Source organism: Ovis canadensis, chromosome 23 (assembly GCF_042477335.2).
Source record: "Ovis canadensis isolate MfBH-ARS-UI-01 breed Bighorn chromosome 23, ARS-UI_OviCan_v2, whole genome shotgun sequence".
In the NCBI taxonomy this organism is placed as follows: Eukaryota; Metazoa; Chordata; class Mammalia; order Artiodactyla; family Bovidae; genus Ovis; species Ovis canadensis.
The window spans coordinates 14,253,363-14,271,408 of NC_091267.1; the positions used below are offsets into that span (position 1 = coordinate 14,253,363).

The 18,046-nt window shown below is 40.2% G+C and overlaps 1 protein-coding gene across 9 annotated transcripts in view; it reads right to left on the reverse strand.

Moving 5' to 3' along the window:
* Positions 1–18,046, reverse strand: part of ATP9B (ATPase phospholipid transporting 9B (putative)) — a 156,123-nt gene that overhangs the window by 95,489 nt on the left and 42,588 nt on the right. For 7 of the 9 annotated variants that reach the window (XR_011252450.1, XR_011252449.1, XM_069569207.1 and 4 more), the window contains 2 exons: positions 17,362–17,420; positions 12,076–12,127 (listed from right to left, as the gene is read on the reverse strand). The exons of the other annotated variants lie outside the window; for them this stretch is intronic. Coding sequence is in view for 5 of the 7 variants with exons in the window: in XM_069569207.1 (XP_069425308.1) it covers positions 12,076–12,127; positions 17,362–17,420 (111 nt within the window). In the remaining 2 variants the exon portion in view is untranslated. The remainder of the gene's footprint in view (positions 1–12,075; positions 12,128–17,361; positions 17,421–18,046) is intronic. 9 annotated transcript variants of the gene reach the window in all.

Sequence of the window (18,046 nt, forward strand, 5' to 3'; positions counted from 1 at the left end):
GGGAAATGAAAGGGAAAACAACAAGGAGACACCACTCAGCACCTATCAGAACGGCCAGACTCTAGAACACTGACAGCACCAAGTGCTGGGGGACTCAGAGCAACATGAACTCTCTTTCATGGTTGCTGGGAATGCAAAATGGTGCAGCCACTTCAGAAGACAGTTTCACGTTTTTTCACAAAGCTAAACATAATTTTACCATACAATCCAGCAACTGCACTTCCTGACATTTATCCAAAAGAGCTGAGGAACTTATGTCCCACGATATCCTGCATGCAGATTTTATACCAGCTTTATTCACAACTGCCAAAACTTGGAAACAACCAAGACGTCCTTGGGTGAGTGAATGGATCACTGTGGTAAATGTGATAATGGAGAATAATTCAGCAATACAATAAAATGAGCTATCAAGTCATGAAAAGATATGGAGGAACTTCAAACTGTTTCTCAGTGAAAGAAACGAATCTCAAAAGGCTGCATACTATGTGATTCCAATTACATGACATTCTGGAAAAGAAAAAACTATGGAAACACTGAAAAGATCAGTGGTTCCCCAGGATGGAGTAGGGGCAGAGGCAAACAGCCAGAGCACAGAAGATTTTAGTCAGTGAAAATACTCTGTATGATACTATATACAATGATGGATGGGTGTCATTATATTTGCCAAAACCCACAGAATGTACTACACCAAGAGGGAATCTTAATGCAAATGATGGAAGCTTGGTGATGGTGATGTGCCAGTTTGAGTCTGCCAATTGTAACAAATGGCCCGTCTGGTGGGGATGCTGATAATGAGGGAAGCTACCCATGTGTGGGGGCAGGGAGTATACTGGAAACCTCTGCATCTCCTTCTCACTGTTCTGTGAACCTGAGAACAAAGTACAAAGTTTTTAAAAACCTTGAAGAAACATATTCAGATTACTATAGAAAATATAAACCAAAAATGTTACACATACGTTTGTTCTCTGCAGGATAGGAAAACTGCAAATAACTGAAGCTGGACTATAGTAATCTACATCTAAATTTATATTGGAACACCTGCAAAAATGGAGGTCATTTTTCACTGTACTTTTTTCATATTCACATTCCTGAGCCCCTCCTTCCCCTGTCTAGCAGTGCTTGCTCCTGTCCATCAGCTTTATGTGGAATTACACCATTGACCAGCACAGCTCAGCACAGTGCAGCTCTGGTGAACGGCTCACTGCATACATGCTCCTTTAACAGAGCTCAAGCCACGACAACTACTGGCTGACTACACACCCTCTCCACTTCAGTAGCTAATGTCATCAGTAAGTTACCTCATGGCCTTTTCCCTTTTATCTAGAGGAAGAGACTGCCATATGCCAGGTCAGCTTTCAATAGTGATCTCTACAGCAAAACAGAAGCATTAAATAAAAGGTTTGCATGCTATCTGGAAATAAATACCTCCTAACAGTGTCAGACTTTTATTTTGGGGGGCTCCAAAATCACTGCAGATGGTGACTGCAGCCATAAAATTAAAAGACGCTTACTCCTTGGAAGAAAAGTTATGACCAACATAGACAGCATATTCAAAAGCAGAGACATTACTTTGCCGACTAAGGTCCATCTAGTCAAGGCTATGGTTTTTCCTGCGGTTTTTCCTGTGGATGTGAGAGTTGGACTGTGAAGAAAGATGAACGCCCGAGAATTGATGCTTTTAACTGTCGTGTTGGAGAAGACCCTTGAGGGTCCCTTGGACTGCAAGGAGATCCAACCAGTCCATTCTGAAGGAGATCAGCCCTGGGATTTCTTTGGAAGGAATGATGCTAAAGCTGAAACTCCAGTACTTTGGCCACCTCATGCAAAGAGTTGACTCATTGGAAAAGACTCTGATGCTGGGAGGGATTGGGGGCAGGATGAGAAGGGGACAACAGAGGATGAGATGGCTGGATGGCATCACCGACTCGATGGACGTGAGTCTGAGTGAACTCTGGGAGTTGGTGATGGACAGGGAGGCCTGGCGTGCTGTGACTCATGGGGCAGCAAAGAGTCAGACACGACTGAGTGACTGAACTGAACTGAACTGACTCAACATCTTTCAAAAAATAAATGAAGACCTAATGAAGATTTTATAGGAAATGTCTAGGACTTGTTCAGTAAGAACTTAGGAAAGAAAGGCAGCACTGTCAACTTCTGAATTAACTCATGTGGCTTGGCCTTGCTTCACATTATTATACGCTGATACACCACACTGGTCTTAGGTGTGTACCAAACATCCACTGAACACCACCATACTGAAAGCATTATTCCAGGTACTACAGTTCCTACTGATCTTAATAAGGTTATGGTTTAATAATTAGATAGACAACCAAATGAAATTAAAGAAAAAAAATGTGCTGGGAGAAGCACAGAGTATGCATGCCACTGGCCATACAAGTAGCCCAGCCATAAAGTTCTAAAATAAAACTTAGTCATTTGGAGCGGCTTTTTAGAACGTTATACCGGAAATGGGGTGGAGGACTTCTGTGAGAGGCCAGAAGGGAGAAGGATTCAGCTGGAAAATGACTATGATATACACTCAAGGAAAAGAAGACCCACAGTAGCATGTATCAAGTGTTCAAGTCTTCTGGGCATGGGGGTCCTCTGGTCACCTAGTGATTAGGATGCTGGGCTCTCATTGCCACAGGCCCCATGTTCAATCCCTGGCTGGGGAACTAAGGTCCCACAAGATATGCAGTGCAACTCCCCCAAGCCCCCAAAAGTCTCCTTAGAAAATTTTGAACCTCAAGGGCCAAAGGGCCAGAATAAAAGATACCAACAGTGGGCCAGGGCAGGAAGGATGAGGCCTGGGACAAAGTAGCGGGCAGAGCAGTAAGGGACACTGGAGGGATTCAACACAAGCACACTTCTCTGGCCCGGCTCTCTCCGAGTAGGTCTTTCAAAGATTATGATGAGAAATCTGTATGCAGGTCAGGAAACAACAGTTAGAACTGGACATGGAACAACAGACTGGTTCCAAATAGGAAAAGGAGTATGTCAAGGCTGTATATTGTCACCCTGCTTATTTAACTTATATGCAGAGTACATCATGAGAAATGCTGGACTGGAAGAAGCACAAGCTGGAATCAAGATTGCTGGGAGAAATATCAATAACCTCAGATATGCAGAGGACACCACCCTTATGGCAGAAAGCGAAGAGGAACTAGAAAGCCTCTTGATGAAAGTGCAAGAGGAGAGTGAAAAAGTTGGCTTAAAGCTCAACATTCAGAAAACGAAGATCATGGCATCTGGTCCCATCACTTCATGGGAAGTAGATGGGGTAACAGTGGAAACAGTGTCAGACTTTATTTTTTTGGGCTCCAGAATCACTGCAGATGGCGACTGCAGCCATGAAATTAACAGATGCTTACTCCTTGGAAGAAAAGTGATGACCAACATAGATAGCATATTCAAAAGCAGAGACATTACTTTGCCGACTAAGGTCCGTCTAGTCAAGGCTATGGTTTTTCCTGTGGGCATGTATGGATGTGAGAGTTGGACTGTGAAGAAGGCTGAGCGCTGAAGAATTGATGCTTTTGAACTGTGGTGTTGGAGAAGACTCTTGAGAGTCCGTTGGACTGCAAGGAGATCCAACCAGTCCATTCTGAAGGAGATCAGCCCTGGGATTTCTTTGGAAGGAATGATGCTAAAGCTGAAACTCCAGTACTTTGGCCACCTCATGCGAAGAGTTGACTCATTGGAAAAGACTTTGATGCTGGGAGGGATTGGGGGCAGTAGAAGAAGGGGACGACCGAGGACGAGATGGCTGGATGGCATCACGGACTCGATGGACATGAGTCTGAGTGAACATGGGAGTTGGTGATGGACAGGGAGGCCTGGCATGCTGCGATTCATGGGGTCGCAAAGAGTTGGACACGACTGAGCGACTGAACTGAACTGAACTGAACATAAAACTCCAAATTAAGGAAGCAGTAGTTATGGAGTCTACATTTTCAGCTAGAAACTATTTTGGATTTGGCTCCTCAAAAAATGTAGAGTTATACACGTATTCATAATAGGGTGTCACTTCTCATCAAAAATGAAGGCTATTACTATTTACTGAGCACCTACTAGATAGTGAAGGACAGGGGAGCCTGGCATGCTGCAGTCCATGGGGTCGCAAAAAGAGTCAGATATGACTTCTGAGTCTGAACAACAACTAAGTGACAGTCCTGGCCCACATATAACATCTGATGTCCCAGAGAGAGGAGGCAGTCGACTGCCCCTGTGCAGGCTCAGAGGAGACGTGCCCCACAATCTTACCAGGAAGCACAGCTCCACGCCATCATCGGGTCCATGTGATTCCAGACCCCAGTGCCGTACACCAACACAGACCTCATCACAGCTCATTTATCTAACAGCTTGAACCACATTACACAAACCAGGAATTTAGTTTGGATGCTGGTTGTTTAGTCAATGGTTTATTTTTAAAGACCTGGCTGACAACTTTGTGAAATCTTGCTCCCCCGCAGTACCCTCCTCTGATATCCTTGCTCAGAGTATTTCCTGGCTTTCTAGGCTCTGCATAAACCTCTTACTGGTTTAAAAAAAAAATAGTGCCTGAATGTGCTTAGTCGGTCAGATTTTTCACCCTTTATCAGTGAATGTGTATGGCTCATGGGGAACTCTCGCAATTCAGGACAGTCCTACTTTGGCCCCACAGTTGGTCAGGGACCAGCAGCTTGGAGGTTCTCTGCCTGAGCCTGGGACCACAGCCCTGGACAGACACACTGATGTCTAGGCTGATGGGGGTGCATGTGATTCTGTTTTGAAGGTCAGCTTCGCAGGAACTGCCCTGGGAACAGGGCGGGGAATCTAGAGACTGTGCTCAGGCCCCAGGCCAGCATGGGTGAGCCTGTCTGTTTCCCAGAAGCCTTGCCAATCTGCCTCGAGTCCCACCCCCACTGCATGGAGTAGCCCAGTGTCTGCACACACAGACGGCTGGGGGGCTGTGTGGCCCCGGCTGGCTGACTCTCCCCCGGAGTCTGGCAGGGAAGTTTCTGGCAGGGCTGCTGTGTCCCTTGCTGGGGTGCATCACAGATTTGTTCTCTGAACTACTGGCCACCAAGCTCCCCAGTGTTTTCAGCACTGCCCTCATGCATGGACTTAAGCAAGATCTGTTCCCAATAAAGTGCACAGGGAAACAAATTTTGTTACGCATTATTTGCCAACAGATTTACGATAAGGAGAGTAACTGGTTACAGCTAAAAAGGAGTTCAAGGAAATCTGCAGTACATATTATTTTACACTTAAACTTTTTTCTCAAGATTGCTTTTTTCCTCTTAAATATATGCATGTTTGTATACATCTGTGTATGTACTTCATAAAGTACAAAAACAATTTAAAAGGGAGTGGATTCTAGATTCTGACACATACTTTGAGACGTCGATGCCAATGGCTCTGCACTAAAGGTTTGCTTTCTAACATATAAAATGAGACTAGAGACTCTCTAAAGCCTCTTAAATTTCCCATATTTTGTGTTTATATACCTTACCTAGATATCTGTAAACTTAACAAACACTAGAAACAATACACATGCTCTTCTTCAAAGTAAAAGGATATGCCTCATGTTAAATAATTACACTATTCTTAAAATTGTAGAGGAAACTGACATATCATTTATCTTCCAGTACAGTTAACAGGGACAGGGAGGCATGCTACATTCCATGGGGTCACAAAGAATTGGACACAACTGGGCAGCTGAACAAGTTAACATTTCTAGTCTCACAGTAACTGATATGATTTAAAGAGAGAAAATGAACTGTAGAAAAATCATAAATATGGCCAACTTGTCTTACACGAACTATGTCTAGTAATTTTTTAACAGCAAGCACAAGCTATAAACCGATGCCACTTAAGGCTCAGTAAAAATGAATTATTAAATTGGTCTGCTTATATCCTATTACTGACTTCTTATGAATACTTGATTTTATTTGGTATAATTGACAAGAGTTGACAGCAAAGGACAGGTTTAATGATAATCAAATGAAGATTAACTCATGTATGTGTCGCCTAGGACAGCTGGTGATAAAGTAATTGATGGGACCCTCAGAGACAGGGCACACGAATCTGTCATAAGTTTTAATAAGTTACCCTGTAATATTAGCAGCCTGCCTGCAACAGCTCACACATCCAATGGCTCTGAAAGAGACAGGCTACAGTATGTGCCCAACAAAAGAAAAATAGACATTGACTTTGCATATGTAATACCGGATCGTTTGCCATTAAACTTAATTTCTAAATCATTTATATAACTTAATGACTCTGTATGAAACTTTTAAGCTGGTGGTGAGATGAATAGTACCAGACAGAGCATGCAGAGGAGTACAGTGTCGTTTGTCTACCCCTCGCCCACTAACAAGTGACAGCTGAGCTCTTGCGGTATGTCCCAAACACTTAAACAATGATGTCATCACTTAGGAGACAAGGGAAAAAGATATTGGCATTTATAAGAGATTGATGAAAATTAGTTCTAAAGCATTAATTTCTCTTAATACCACTAGAAGAATTGTGTGCATTCAGGAGATATTTGATCTGAATTAAGAAACTGATGAAGCAATTGATTAATTGGAATTTAAGCCATCAGTCACCAGATCCATCAACAGCTTCATTTACATTCTAAACAATCAACTGACAGCCCGATAGAATACCCTGTATTAATACACAGTCAATATGATGCCACCAAGAGACTCGCTGAGCTGTATTGGCAAACGCCCAGTGGCTATTGTCCAAACTTGAACATGCTGCACAGATTTAAGACTTTTATATTGCCTAGGGTTAAAGATTCTTATTATAATAGACAATGTATTATCAGGGCTTCCTGAGCTAAAACTAAAAAATAATAAAATAATATTTATAGTGTTAGCAGATACACAAAAAACTCTGAATGTGTACTTTTAAAAATTACGCTTTAATTTAAAAACTTAAATAATTATGTAGTCACAGAAATTGAATTTCTAAAAATAAATCTTTAATCAAAGTAATATTATGACACAAATTTTACATAGCTAGAAGCTATGCAGTCATTTTATAAAGAGAAGAAAAATATCATGAAACAGGAATCTGACATGTTAATATCTCCATGTAAGTATTAGTAACTGTTTTAACAATTAAAACTTGACATAAAAAAATCCTAAACCTGAGACATATAACCATAGGTTAGAACAGATGACAGCATGATCTTAAACTTGGATCATTAATAATCTTCTAGGAATATCTAAAATAATAGAAAAATCAGCATACATGTATATTATGTACATTTTTTTCAGGAACAAAGTGATAATTCTTAAGAGTCTCTAAAAGATTTATGTCCTCCAAAATATTAAATATCATTACCCTACAGAGAGAAACTGTCCCTACAACATAGAATACAACGCAAAATCTGAGAAAAAGGAGACATTTTTAGAACATAATCAATTTGGATACAATTCTATTTATCTGAAGTCAGCACAATAGACTATATCATTTGTCTAATGTTCTATTTGTCTCACTATCTTACTATGTCATGCCATAACAATTATACAGTGGCTGAATTACAATTTCTAAAACTTTGGCAAAGAATTTGTATTCTAGCCTTCAGATTCTTGCTCTGAAAAATGGACTTTTCTAATAATCTTCCAGCTTTAAAGTGATGGATATTGTTCACATTTAATCTCCTAATGTAATCTGCATAATATATTCTTTTAAGTCAATTACCTATAGCCATTTTCACATTAAGTATAATATTCTTACAGATATATCTACCATAATCACTACAAAGGCAATAAAATATAAAAGCACCTCCCAAATACACACATTTTGTTATTCATTATACTGAATACATTTACAAACAAAGATAAGCAAATCATAAATAAGGAGAGATGGCAGTGTAAAAATCTCTGTAAACCCATTCCTCCATAACTTAATGAGAACATTAGCAAAAGGTGTCAAAAGCAATTTTTTTCAAAACTCTGGAAAATAATCAGACTTGTAACAATCCCAGGTGCGTTTATTCAAGAAATGGGGCTAAATCTCGTTCTAAGAGACCTAAGTGGTCTGATGTGTCCCTTTTCCAGTATTCTGCCCTCAAATCAAACTTCACAGAGCTGAGGAAACCAGTGGTCTGGTGGATACTGAGGAGAACAAATGAGGGCTGGGACTCCCCAAACTCCAAGCCCAGAAAGCTATCATCACCTGACTAGGTAGGGTTTGTCTGGCTTTGACCCAACCCACAGTTGAGTCACGGAGAATGGTTTCTCCTGGAATCTCTGTCAGAAGAAATCAGTGGCAACTGTTCACTATCGCAGCTTCCTTGCGTGGTAGCAAAGCTGCGGTAAACAACAAGCTGACCACAAAATTTAAAAGAAAAGCTGGAAAATCAGATGACAAGGGGTAAGAGCTCTACCATGTTCCCAAGAGTCTAGAAGGCCACCTGCCAGTGCAAGGATACACACATCCCCTTGAAAACCGGAAAGGCCCAAATTTCTAAGCCTGGTGGAACTTGAAGGTCTGTACAAGCAAGACATGAAGGCAAAGGCAGAGTTTTAACTGCCTGTCACAGCTCTGCAGGTGCTAAGGGAACACTATTCTATCCGTAAAAGATAAACCTTCCAACTCTACTAGTTAACAGTCTCTGTCATACAGAGTTCACTAGGTGACGGAGGGGGACAGGACTGTTACACACAGTCATTTAGGAACTTAAGCTGAGGGAAGCTCTGCCATCTTCAACAGGCAGCTCCCAAGGTGAGAGCAGTCATGGAGACACAGCCAGTGCAGGGAGAGCCGGGGCTGAAAGCGGAGCACGCAGCTTCCAGCCATCCCTCCCCTGCCACAGCTCAGGGCACGGCTCCGTCTAACTGGACAGGAAACGGGAAGAGACTGGAAGAGTAGTTCTCCAGCCTCTGTCCCACAGGAAAAAGAAACTGCCCATTAAACAGCACACAGTAAAGTGAATTTAGGTAAAGGGAACATTTCATGAAAAGATGGGCTCGATAAAGGACAGAAATGGTCTGGACCTAACAGAAGCAGAAGATATTAAGAAGAGGTGGCAAGAATTATACAAAAAAGATCTTCATGACCCAGATAACCACGATGGTGTGATCACTCACCTACAGCCAGACATCCTAAAGTGAGAAGTCAAGTGGGCCTTAGGAAGCATCACTACGAACAAAGCTAGAGGTGATGGAATTCCAGTTGAGCTATTCCAAATCCTAAAAGATGATGCTGTGAAAGTGCTGCACTCAATATGCCAGCAAATTTGGAAAACTCAGCAGTGGCCACAGGACTGGAAAAGGTCACTTTTCATTCCAATCCCAAAGAAAGGCAAAGCCAAAGAATGTTCAAACTACCACACAATTGCACTCATCTCACATGCCAGCAAAGTAATGCTCAAAATTCTCCAAGCCAGGCTTCAACAGTATGTGAACCGTGGACTTCTAGATGTTCAAGCTGGTTTTAGAAAAGGCAGAGGAACCAGAGATCAAATTGCCAACATCCACTGGATCATCGAAAAAGTAAGAGAGTTCCAGAAAAACATCTACTTCTACTTGACTGACTGCACCAAAGCCTTTGACTGTGTGGATCAAACAAACTATGGAAAATTCTTAAAGAGATGAGAATACCAGACTACCTGACCTGCCTCCTGAGAAATCTGCATGTGGGTCAGGAAGCAATGGTTACAACTAGAAATGGAACAGACTGGTTCCAAATCTGCAGAGGAGTACGCCAAGGCTGTATACTGTCACCCTGCTTATCTATGCAGAGTACATCACGAGAAATGCTGGGCAGGAAGAAGCACAAGGTGGAATCAAGATTGCCAGGAGAAATATCAATAACCTCAGGTATGTAGATGACACCACCCTTATGACAGAAAGTGAAGAACTAAAGAGCCTCTTAATGAAAGTGAAAGAGGAGAGTGAAAAAGTTGGCTTAAAACTCAACATTTAGAAAACTAAAATCATGGCATTCAGTCCCATCAATCCATGGCAAACAGATGGAGAAACAGGGGAAACAGTGAGAGACTTGGGGCTCCAAAATCACTGCAGATGGTGACTGCAGCCACAGAATTAAGACACTTGCTCCTTGGAAGAAAAGTTATGACCAACCTAGACAGCGTATTAAAAAGCAGAGACATTACTTTGCCAACACAGGTCCATCTAGTCAAAGCTATGGCTTTTCCAGTAGTCATGTATGGATGTGAGTGTTGGACTATAAAGAAAGCTGAGTGTCAAAGAATTGATGTTTTTGAACTGTGGCATTGGAGAAGACTCTTGAGAGTCCCTTGGACTGCAAGGAGATCCAACCAGTCAATCCTAGAGGTAATCAGTCCTGAATATTCATTTTAAAGACTGATGCTGAAGGTGAAACTTCAATACTCTGGCCACGTGATGGGAAGAACTGACTCACTGGAAAAAGATCCTGATGCTGGGAAAGATTGAAGGCAGGAGGAGAAGGGGACGACAGAGGATGAGATGGTTGGATGGCATCACTGACTTGGTGGACATGAATTTGAGTAAGCTCCAGGGGTTGGTGATGGACAGGGAAGCCTGGCGTGCTCCAGTCTGTAGGGTCGCAGAGAGTCAGACACGACTGAGCGATGAACTGAACTGTGAAGTGAAAGTCGCTCAGTTGTGTCTGACTCTTTGTGACCCAATGGACTGTACAGTCCATGGGATTCTCCAGCCCAGAACACTGGAGTGGGTAGCCTTTCCCTTCTCCAGGGGATCTTCCCAACCCAGGATCGAACTCAGGTCTCCTGCACTGCAGGCGGATTCTTTACCAGCTGAGCTACAAGGGAAGAACTGAACTGAACTGAACTGAAAGTAAATTTATATCTAGCCCTAGGTGGCTCTAGTGGTAACAAACCTGCCTGCCAATGGAGGAGACTTAAGAGATAGAGGTTGGATCTCTGGGTCGGGAAGATCCCCCTGGAGGAGGGCATGGCAACCCAGTCCAGTATTCTTGCCTGAAGAATTCCACGGACAGACAAGCCTGGCAGGTTATACTCCACGGGGTCGCACAGAGTCGGACAGGACTGAAGCAACTTAGCACACATGCCTCTTAGGATGTAAATAACCGTTAACTACAATTGGTGAAAAGAGAAAACATTTTCCTTGTTTATGATGACTTAAAATGTCCTTGAAAAAAAAATACTGTTTATAAACGGAGAAAAAACTAAACCAACAACTCTAAATTTTTAACCATGTCCTTTATAGAATTCATGCTACAAACAACAACACATATACTGAGTTTCCAGAACAAAAATAACATGCTGAGCTTCCTATAAAAATAATGTTCATTTATTCAACAAAGTCAGAAACATAAGGCAGAAGGAACTTTGGATATTACCTGACAAACCTCCCATCATTTTAGAGATGATTAAAGTGTATGACCACACGGATAGGTCATACAATTAGAAACTAGTCAAAGCAGACTAGAGTTTAAGCTTCCTGATTTCCAATTAACAGTTTTTCTCTCTGACCATAAGAAGCTTCCTTTTCACTACCGCTTTAGCAACTTCTTCTTCTTGTTCAAAGCTCAGGTCATATAGATACCATTTTTATGGTGAAGCTCACTTCAACTTACCCAGACAAATTGTCTGTTCCCTCCCATCACCCCCACATGTCTTTTAACATTTATATACAATCAGAGTATTGCTGTCAACATGTATACTTCTATAAATGAACAGATCATGAACTCTTTGAAGAGAGCAACTTGGTTTCACTCCCTTTTGTGTCCTAAGCAACAAGTAGTGCCTGGCACATGGTAAGTGCTAAATGAATGTTTGCTAAATGAGGAATAAAACTGTAAATGCAGGACAGCAATCAAAATTTGAGCAACATCATTAATTATTTAGATATCAAAATGGATTTGCATGAAAATATTCACTTGACAAACAGATTCTGATAGGATTATATTTTTTAAACCAACATACTATACAGTAAAATCATTGTTTTAAACATAGTTAAATGTGATTTAGAAATTAATGAATTCAATGTATTACCATTTGAAGAAAAATTCTTATGAGAATAACTTTATCTTTGAATATGAAAACTGCCAAAAACCAATCATCAGCAATGCAAATAAAAATAAAAATACCTGCTTTTTCTGACGTCCTAAGAAATACCATGTCCGATGGAATTCTTTGATTCTGCAGAGTAACATAAAATATTATCTGTATGTAAGTTTATAAATGAATACAATGCCATTTCAAAGGAGAAACAGCTGCTAAAAACAACTAAAATAATATTATAATTCAACTCTATGCTGAGACATTTATAATTTGTATAACAAAAATGAAAATTTAATTCATATTTTAGTTAGATCTCTAAGATTTCTTTCCCCACCAATAAATCATGTAAATGGCATTTAGTGATGATCTGAAACTAGTCCATTTCTGAACAATGTTAAACATTACCATTTCTGTGGCCTCTGCTGTACTTTGACTCATACATACAATATAGTATGTTTACTGCCTTATAAAAAAAATTACGCACTCTCTATCAGACTAAATGACGTGGAAAGGGAGGACAGTTCTTCCAACATCTAACACAAAACAAAGCATATCAGAAATGAACACTTAGCAGATATTGAATGAATGAATAAATGTACAGCTGAGCAGACTAAACCCTACAAATCTGAGGAGATACTCTTTTACAGGGCAAAAAAGGAGAAAAACCCAAAGTTCACTATTCATACATTTACTTAATCACTATTACTGATGATAACTGGTATTAATTAGTACTACTAATAATACTTAGCATTAGCATTAATTAGTTGGGAAAGCTGTACAAACTAAAGAAAAATATACTAAGCATACTTCATATAATTTCATGAATTATTTATATTTATTGAGACCTAAGTAAATATTTATATACAAACAGTAAAGAAATGAATTACTTGTCAGTCAGCAAGCAACAACAACAAATATAAATTGAGCTGTTACTGGTGAAAAAAGATATGCTGCAGAACAGTGCTTCTTATTTCTAACCTGAAATGATTTCTAACATTTCTTTAGGCCATTATTGAGAGCTAAGGGACCCGTAGGAGAAAGAGGAATGGAAATTAGAAAATGTTGGTAATAAAACCTCAACATATCAAAACATGTGGAACACAGCCAAAGTTAGAAAAATGGTAAGAGGAACGTATACATGATTAAACTGCAAACAGAAGAAAAGGGAGGCTAAAAACACACAGGGAACTGAGTATCTGCTTGAAAGCAGAAAAACAAAAAGCCAATAAATCCCGAAGAACATACAAAGATGCAAGCAAATATAAGAGCAAAATTAATGACACAGAAAAGGAAAACATTATTCTAGTAACAAACAGCAAGAAAGTACATTTAAAAAAAAATGCCCACTGTGGTAATAAGAAAAAACTAGCATTAGAATAAAACAGATGAAAGATGGGCAAGTTCTTTCAATAAAAAACTGTAAAAGATTTTACAAGCTATAAAACATTACTTAAAGAAATCAACTAAAGAAACAGAGCACACCACGCTCTCACATTATGGCATACAGTATTGCGAGTGTCCACAGACTGACCTAGACATTCAATACAAGCCCAATCGAGACCTTAACATGCTTTTTTGATGGGAACTGACAAGCATTTGGAGAAGGCGATGGCACCCCACTCCAGTACTCTTGCCTGGAAAATCCCATGGACGGAGGAGCCTGGTGGGCTGCAGTCCATGGGGTCGCTGAGAGTTGGACACGACTCAGTGACTTCACTTTCACTTTTCACTTTCATGCACTGGAGAAGGAAATGGTAACCGACTCCAGTGTTCTTGCCTGGAGAATCCCAGGGACGGCAGAGCCTGGTGGGCTGCCGTCTATCGGGTCGCAAAGAGTCGGACACGACTGAAGCGACTTAGCAGCAGCAGCAGACAAAACATTCCTAATATTGAGAGGGCAATGCAAATGCCAAGAATGACTAACAACATGGAAGGTTGAATGTATAACATAACAAAACTAAATATTAAAATAGAATAATTAAGACAAGATGATATTCCACAAAGATAGATGATTTTATAATGTACAGAATGCAGAAGTCAGTCCACACAAACATGTACACCAGATTTATGAGGAAGTTGGCACTGTGGACATCTTTTAAATAAATAGCTTTCTAGAAAAAACTAGATACCTATGGGCGATAAGAAAAGGTAATACCAGGTCTCTACTTCAATAGAAACAAAAAAACCTATTCCAAATGAATTATAAACGTCAAAATCAAAACAATAAAACCTAAAAGATAATACAGAAGAATACTTTCATAACTTTTTGGTAGAAAGATCGATTTCTTAAACAAGACTCCTTCCCCCCCAATACCACAAATTAAAAAAAACTTATTATAAATGAAAATAATAATAAGGTAGATTTCATTAAAACTAGAAATTTCTATTCCACAAAGCCTACTAGGAAGGAAAAGATATTTGCAAGATAAAACTAATAAAGGACTCCTATCTAGAATATCTGAAGGCCTGCAAACAGATAAGAAAGGATAACTCAGAAGAAAAATTGTAAGAGAATTTCACTGGCTCTTTACCACTGAACCACAAGGGAAGCTTCCAAAACAGAAATATCCAAAATCATATGAAAAGTGTTCACCTTTGACAGTTTACAGAAATGCACATTAAAACTACAACTTGCTACATATACAATTTGGAAATGTTAATTTTAAAAGGTTGGCAGTGCTAAGTGATGGCAAACATGAGGGATGGGAACTCTTCCTGCTGACCTCAGTATAATTTGATCCATCACTCTGCAAAACCATTTGGAGTAGGCACTCAGGTGAAACATCCACACGCCCCTAAAGCCAACAAGCCCACTCCTGAGTACATATGCAGCAGCAAAGTCCGCATGCGTGAGCCACAACACATGGTCACGGATGTCTCGCAGCTATCAATCCTAACAAGAAAACTTGGAAACAACCCAAGTATCCACCAGTGGTAGAATACTATGCAACAACAAAACGAATGAACTATAACTGCACACAACAAAATGAAGAATCTCACAATCAGCACTGGGTCAAAAATAAGCACGCACCCAAACACAGCTCCATCCTACTGAATTTTCCAGGCACCCTTGTTGAAAGCCAATTAACCACAAAATTAAGGCTTTATTTCTGGACTCTCAACGTTTAATTTATGCCAGTTCCATAGTGTCCTGATTACTGTTAACTTTTAAAAAGTTCTGAAATGGAGAAGTGTGAATACTCGAACAATTTCATTCATACGTTTAAAAACTGCTTAGGCTACTCTGAATCTTTGGTATTTCCATATGAATTTCAGAATCAGCTCATAAATTTCTGCAAAGAAGTCAGCTAGGATGTTGAGAGGACAGCACTGAATCTGTAGATCAGTTTGGGAGTATTCCCCATTTTAACAGTATGAATACTTCTAATCTATGAACATGGGAAGTCCTTCCATTTATCTAGATCTTCTTTACTGTGTTTTGACAATGTTTTGTAGCCTTCAAAGTTTTGGACCTCTTTTGTTACATTTATTTTTAACAATGATCTTATTTGTAAGTATTTTATTTCTTTGATGCTACTGCAAATGAAATTCTGTTCTTAATTTCAATTTTAGACCATTACCCTATATTCCTCTATACTGTTTTATGTTCTATGGGCATCAATAAATATATTAGAAACTCCAAAATAATTATTGGATACTTTTTATTTTTCCCTCCTCAGGACTCTGAGCAATACAGGAGTAGGGACCTGTGTCTTCTTAATATACCATGGTCCCTTTCGCTGGCACCTACACTCTCTCTTTCCCCCTCCAACTGGCAGGTCAGTGGTGAGCTACCCGGTGGAGAGGCCCATATGCCCAGGAACAGGGGTGGCTTCAGGCCAAAAGCTGGTAGAACTGAGGCCTCGAATCCAAAAAGGCAGCAAGTCCTGCCAACCAGCCCCGGAGTGAGACCGGCGTCAGGCCCGCCCCAGTGGAGCTTGGAGGTGACGGCCAGGAGGCTGACACCCTGACACTCCTTGACTGCAGCCCTGGGACAGACCCGCAGCCAGGAGGTGCAGCTAGGCTGTGCCCAGATTCCTGACCATACAAACTGTGAGGGAATAAATGTTGATTTTTTAAAAACAATTACATCAAAATGTATATGACTAACATATGGCTCAGCCATCTCTCTTGTCAGCAGTTAGCCCACAGAATCCTGCAAGAATATATGTACCAGGATGTTCACTATAGCACTCTTCAATAGCAGAAAAGAAACCCATCCAAAATCTAACAATGGATCAAAAGTTAGTAATTTATAGTATTCATATAACTGAATACTACATAAATATGTTGCAAATTGATGTTTAATTTTCTCCCATTCTATAAAATTAGACAAACACAGCCCACAACATTATCTGTGTACACATTACTGCAACCAGATGAAGACCACTTCAGTCTTGAGGAAGAGCCCTCTCACTAAACACCCCTGTGGGCGACACAGGCTAGGGGTGCCCTGGTGGGTTCCCAGGTGGACGTCAGCTGGTACCAAGGGCTCACACTCCTCTGTAATAGGCCTTATGAAAACTTGCCATATTTTTTAAAAAGTTGTTCAAGAGCCTTAAAAATAAAGACTAAGCCCTCACTAACTGTTACTCAGCAAGACTGTGCAGACAGAGATGCTTCGCCACACAGGCACACAGCCCAGGCAGCTGAACTCCAGTAGAGTGGTGGCTTGTCCACAGCCACCTCTGACCACTGTGGCTTCCTACAACACTGACCTAAACTTTTTCTTTCTAATCCTCTATATTTCCATTTCCCTTTTTTTTAAGCCATAGAATATCCAATAATTATGTCTAATACATCTGTCTGTAAAAGGAAGCTCTAGAGACTGAAACTGCTGTGCTCAGTTGCTTCAGTCGTGTCTGGCTCTTTGTGGCCCTATGGACCAGAGCCCACCAGGCTCCTCTGTCCATGGGATTTTCCAGGCAAGAAACTGGAGTGGGTTGCCATGCCCTTCTCCTGGGGATCTTCCTGACCCAGGGATCAAAGCCACACCTCTTATGTCTCCTGCACTGGCAGACAGGTTCTTCACCACTAGTGCCGCCTGGGAAGCCCCAGAAACTGAAACATATTTCATGATAAATAGGTTCTAACTAATATAATTCTTTGGTCAAAGATATAATTCTGACAATGAAACAATAAACAGTTAACACATCTTATTTCAGACAAAATATGACTACACACTAAAATGTATGTTAGCAAAAAAAAAAAAAACTATACAAAAGTCTAGATTTTTTCCTTCAGAATATCAATCTTACACAATAATGTTAAGATTTAAAATAACTGTCTCAAATAATTTCCTTCAGATGCAATCAGTCTAAATGTTAATAACTGGTATATACATGTCTAAAATATATTAAAAATGCATCAACCTTTTCCACTATGATGAGGTCTCCAACTTGTATGTCTGAACTCTTAACTTGCACTTTACCTTAAAAAAAAGAAGAAGTATAATCAACTCAATGAAATAATAGCACATCAGAGTTAAACTTTCAGTTGATAAATAATACTTCAGAAATAACTTTGGGAGGAAAAAATCACATTCTAGATATTTATTTATACTTATACCTTCAAAATAAATTTATTTCAGATGGACAGTCACTAAAAATTAATTTCTCTCAGTCAACTCCCAAATACAGTTAACTATCCCCCAATAAGAGATGTGTTGGAACATGGACAAGGACTCCATTTGGAAAGTTCTTCCCGTATCTGCCATTATTTCAGGTCGGAGTCAAGTTACGGATGATTGAAAGTATCACTAGACAAAATAATTTGATCACAAAGCTGAATAACATGGAGATGTGAAATCCTTACATTAATGCTGTGAATGGCACTGACTGGCACACAACTGACAGGAAAACAAAGAAAGGAAAATGTGCGGAAGATCACCCTCCCCTAGTAGCTCCAAAGACGCAGGTCAGGACTGAAAACTAAGGTTTAGAGCTTTACACAAAAAATGGTGTGAACGCTTATAAACTTTTATCTCTATAGTATCCGGTGCCACGTGACCATTTACAAAATCTAACACAGAGTCTACGTCACGTCAGCACCACAGAG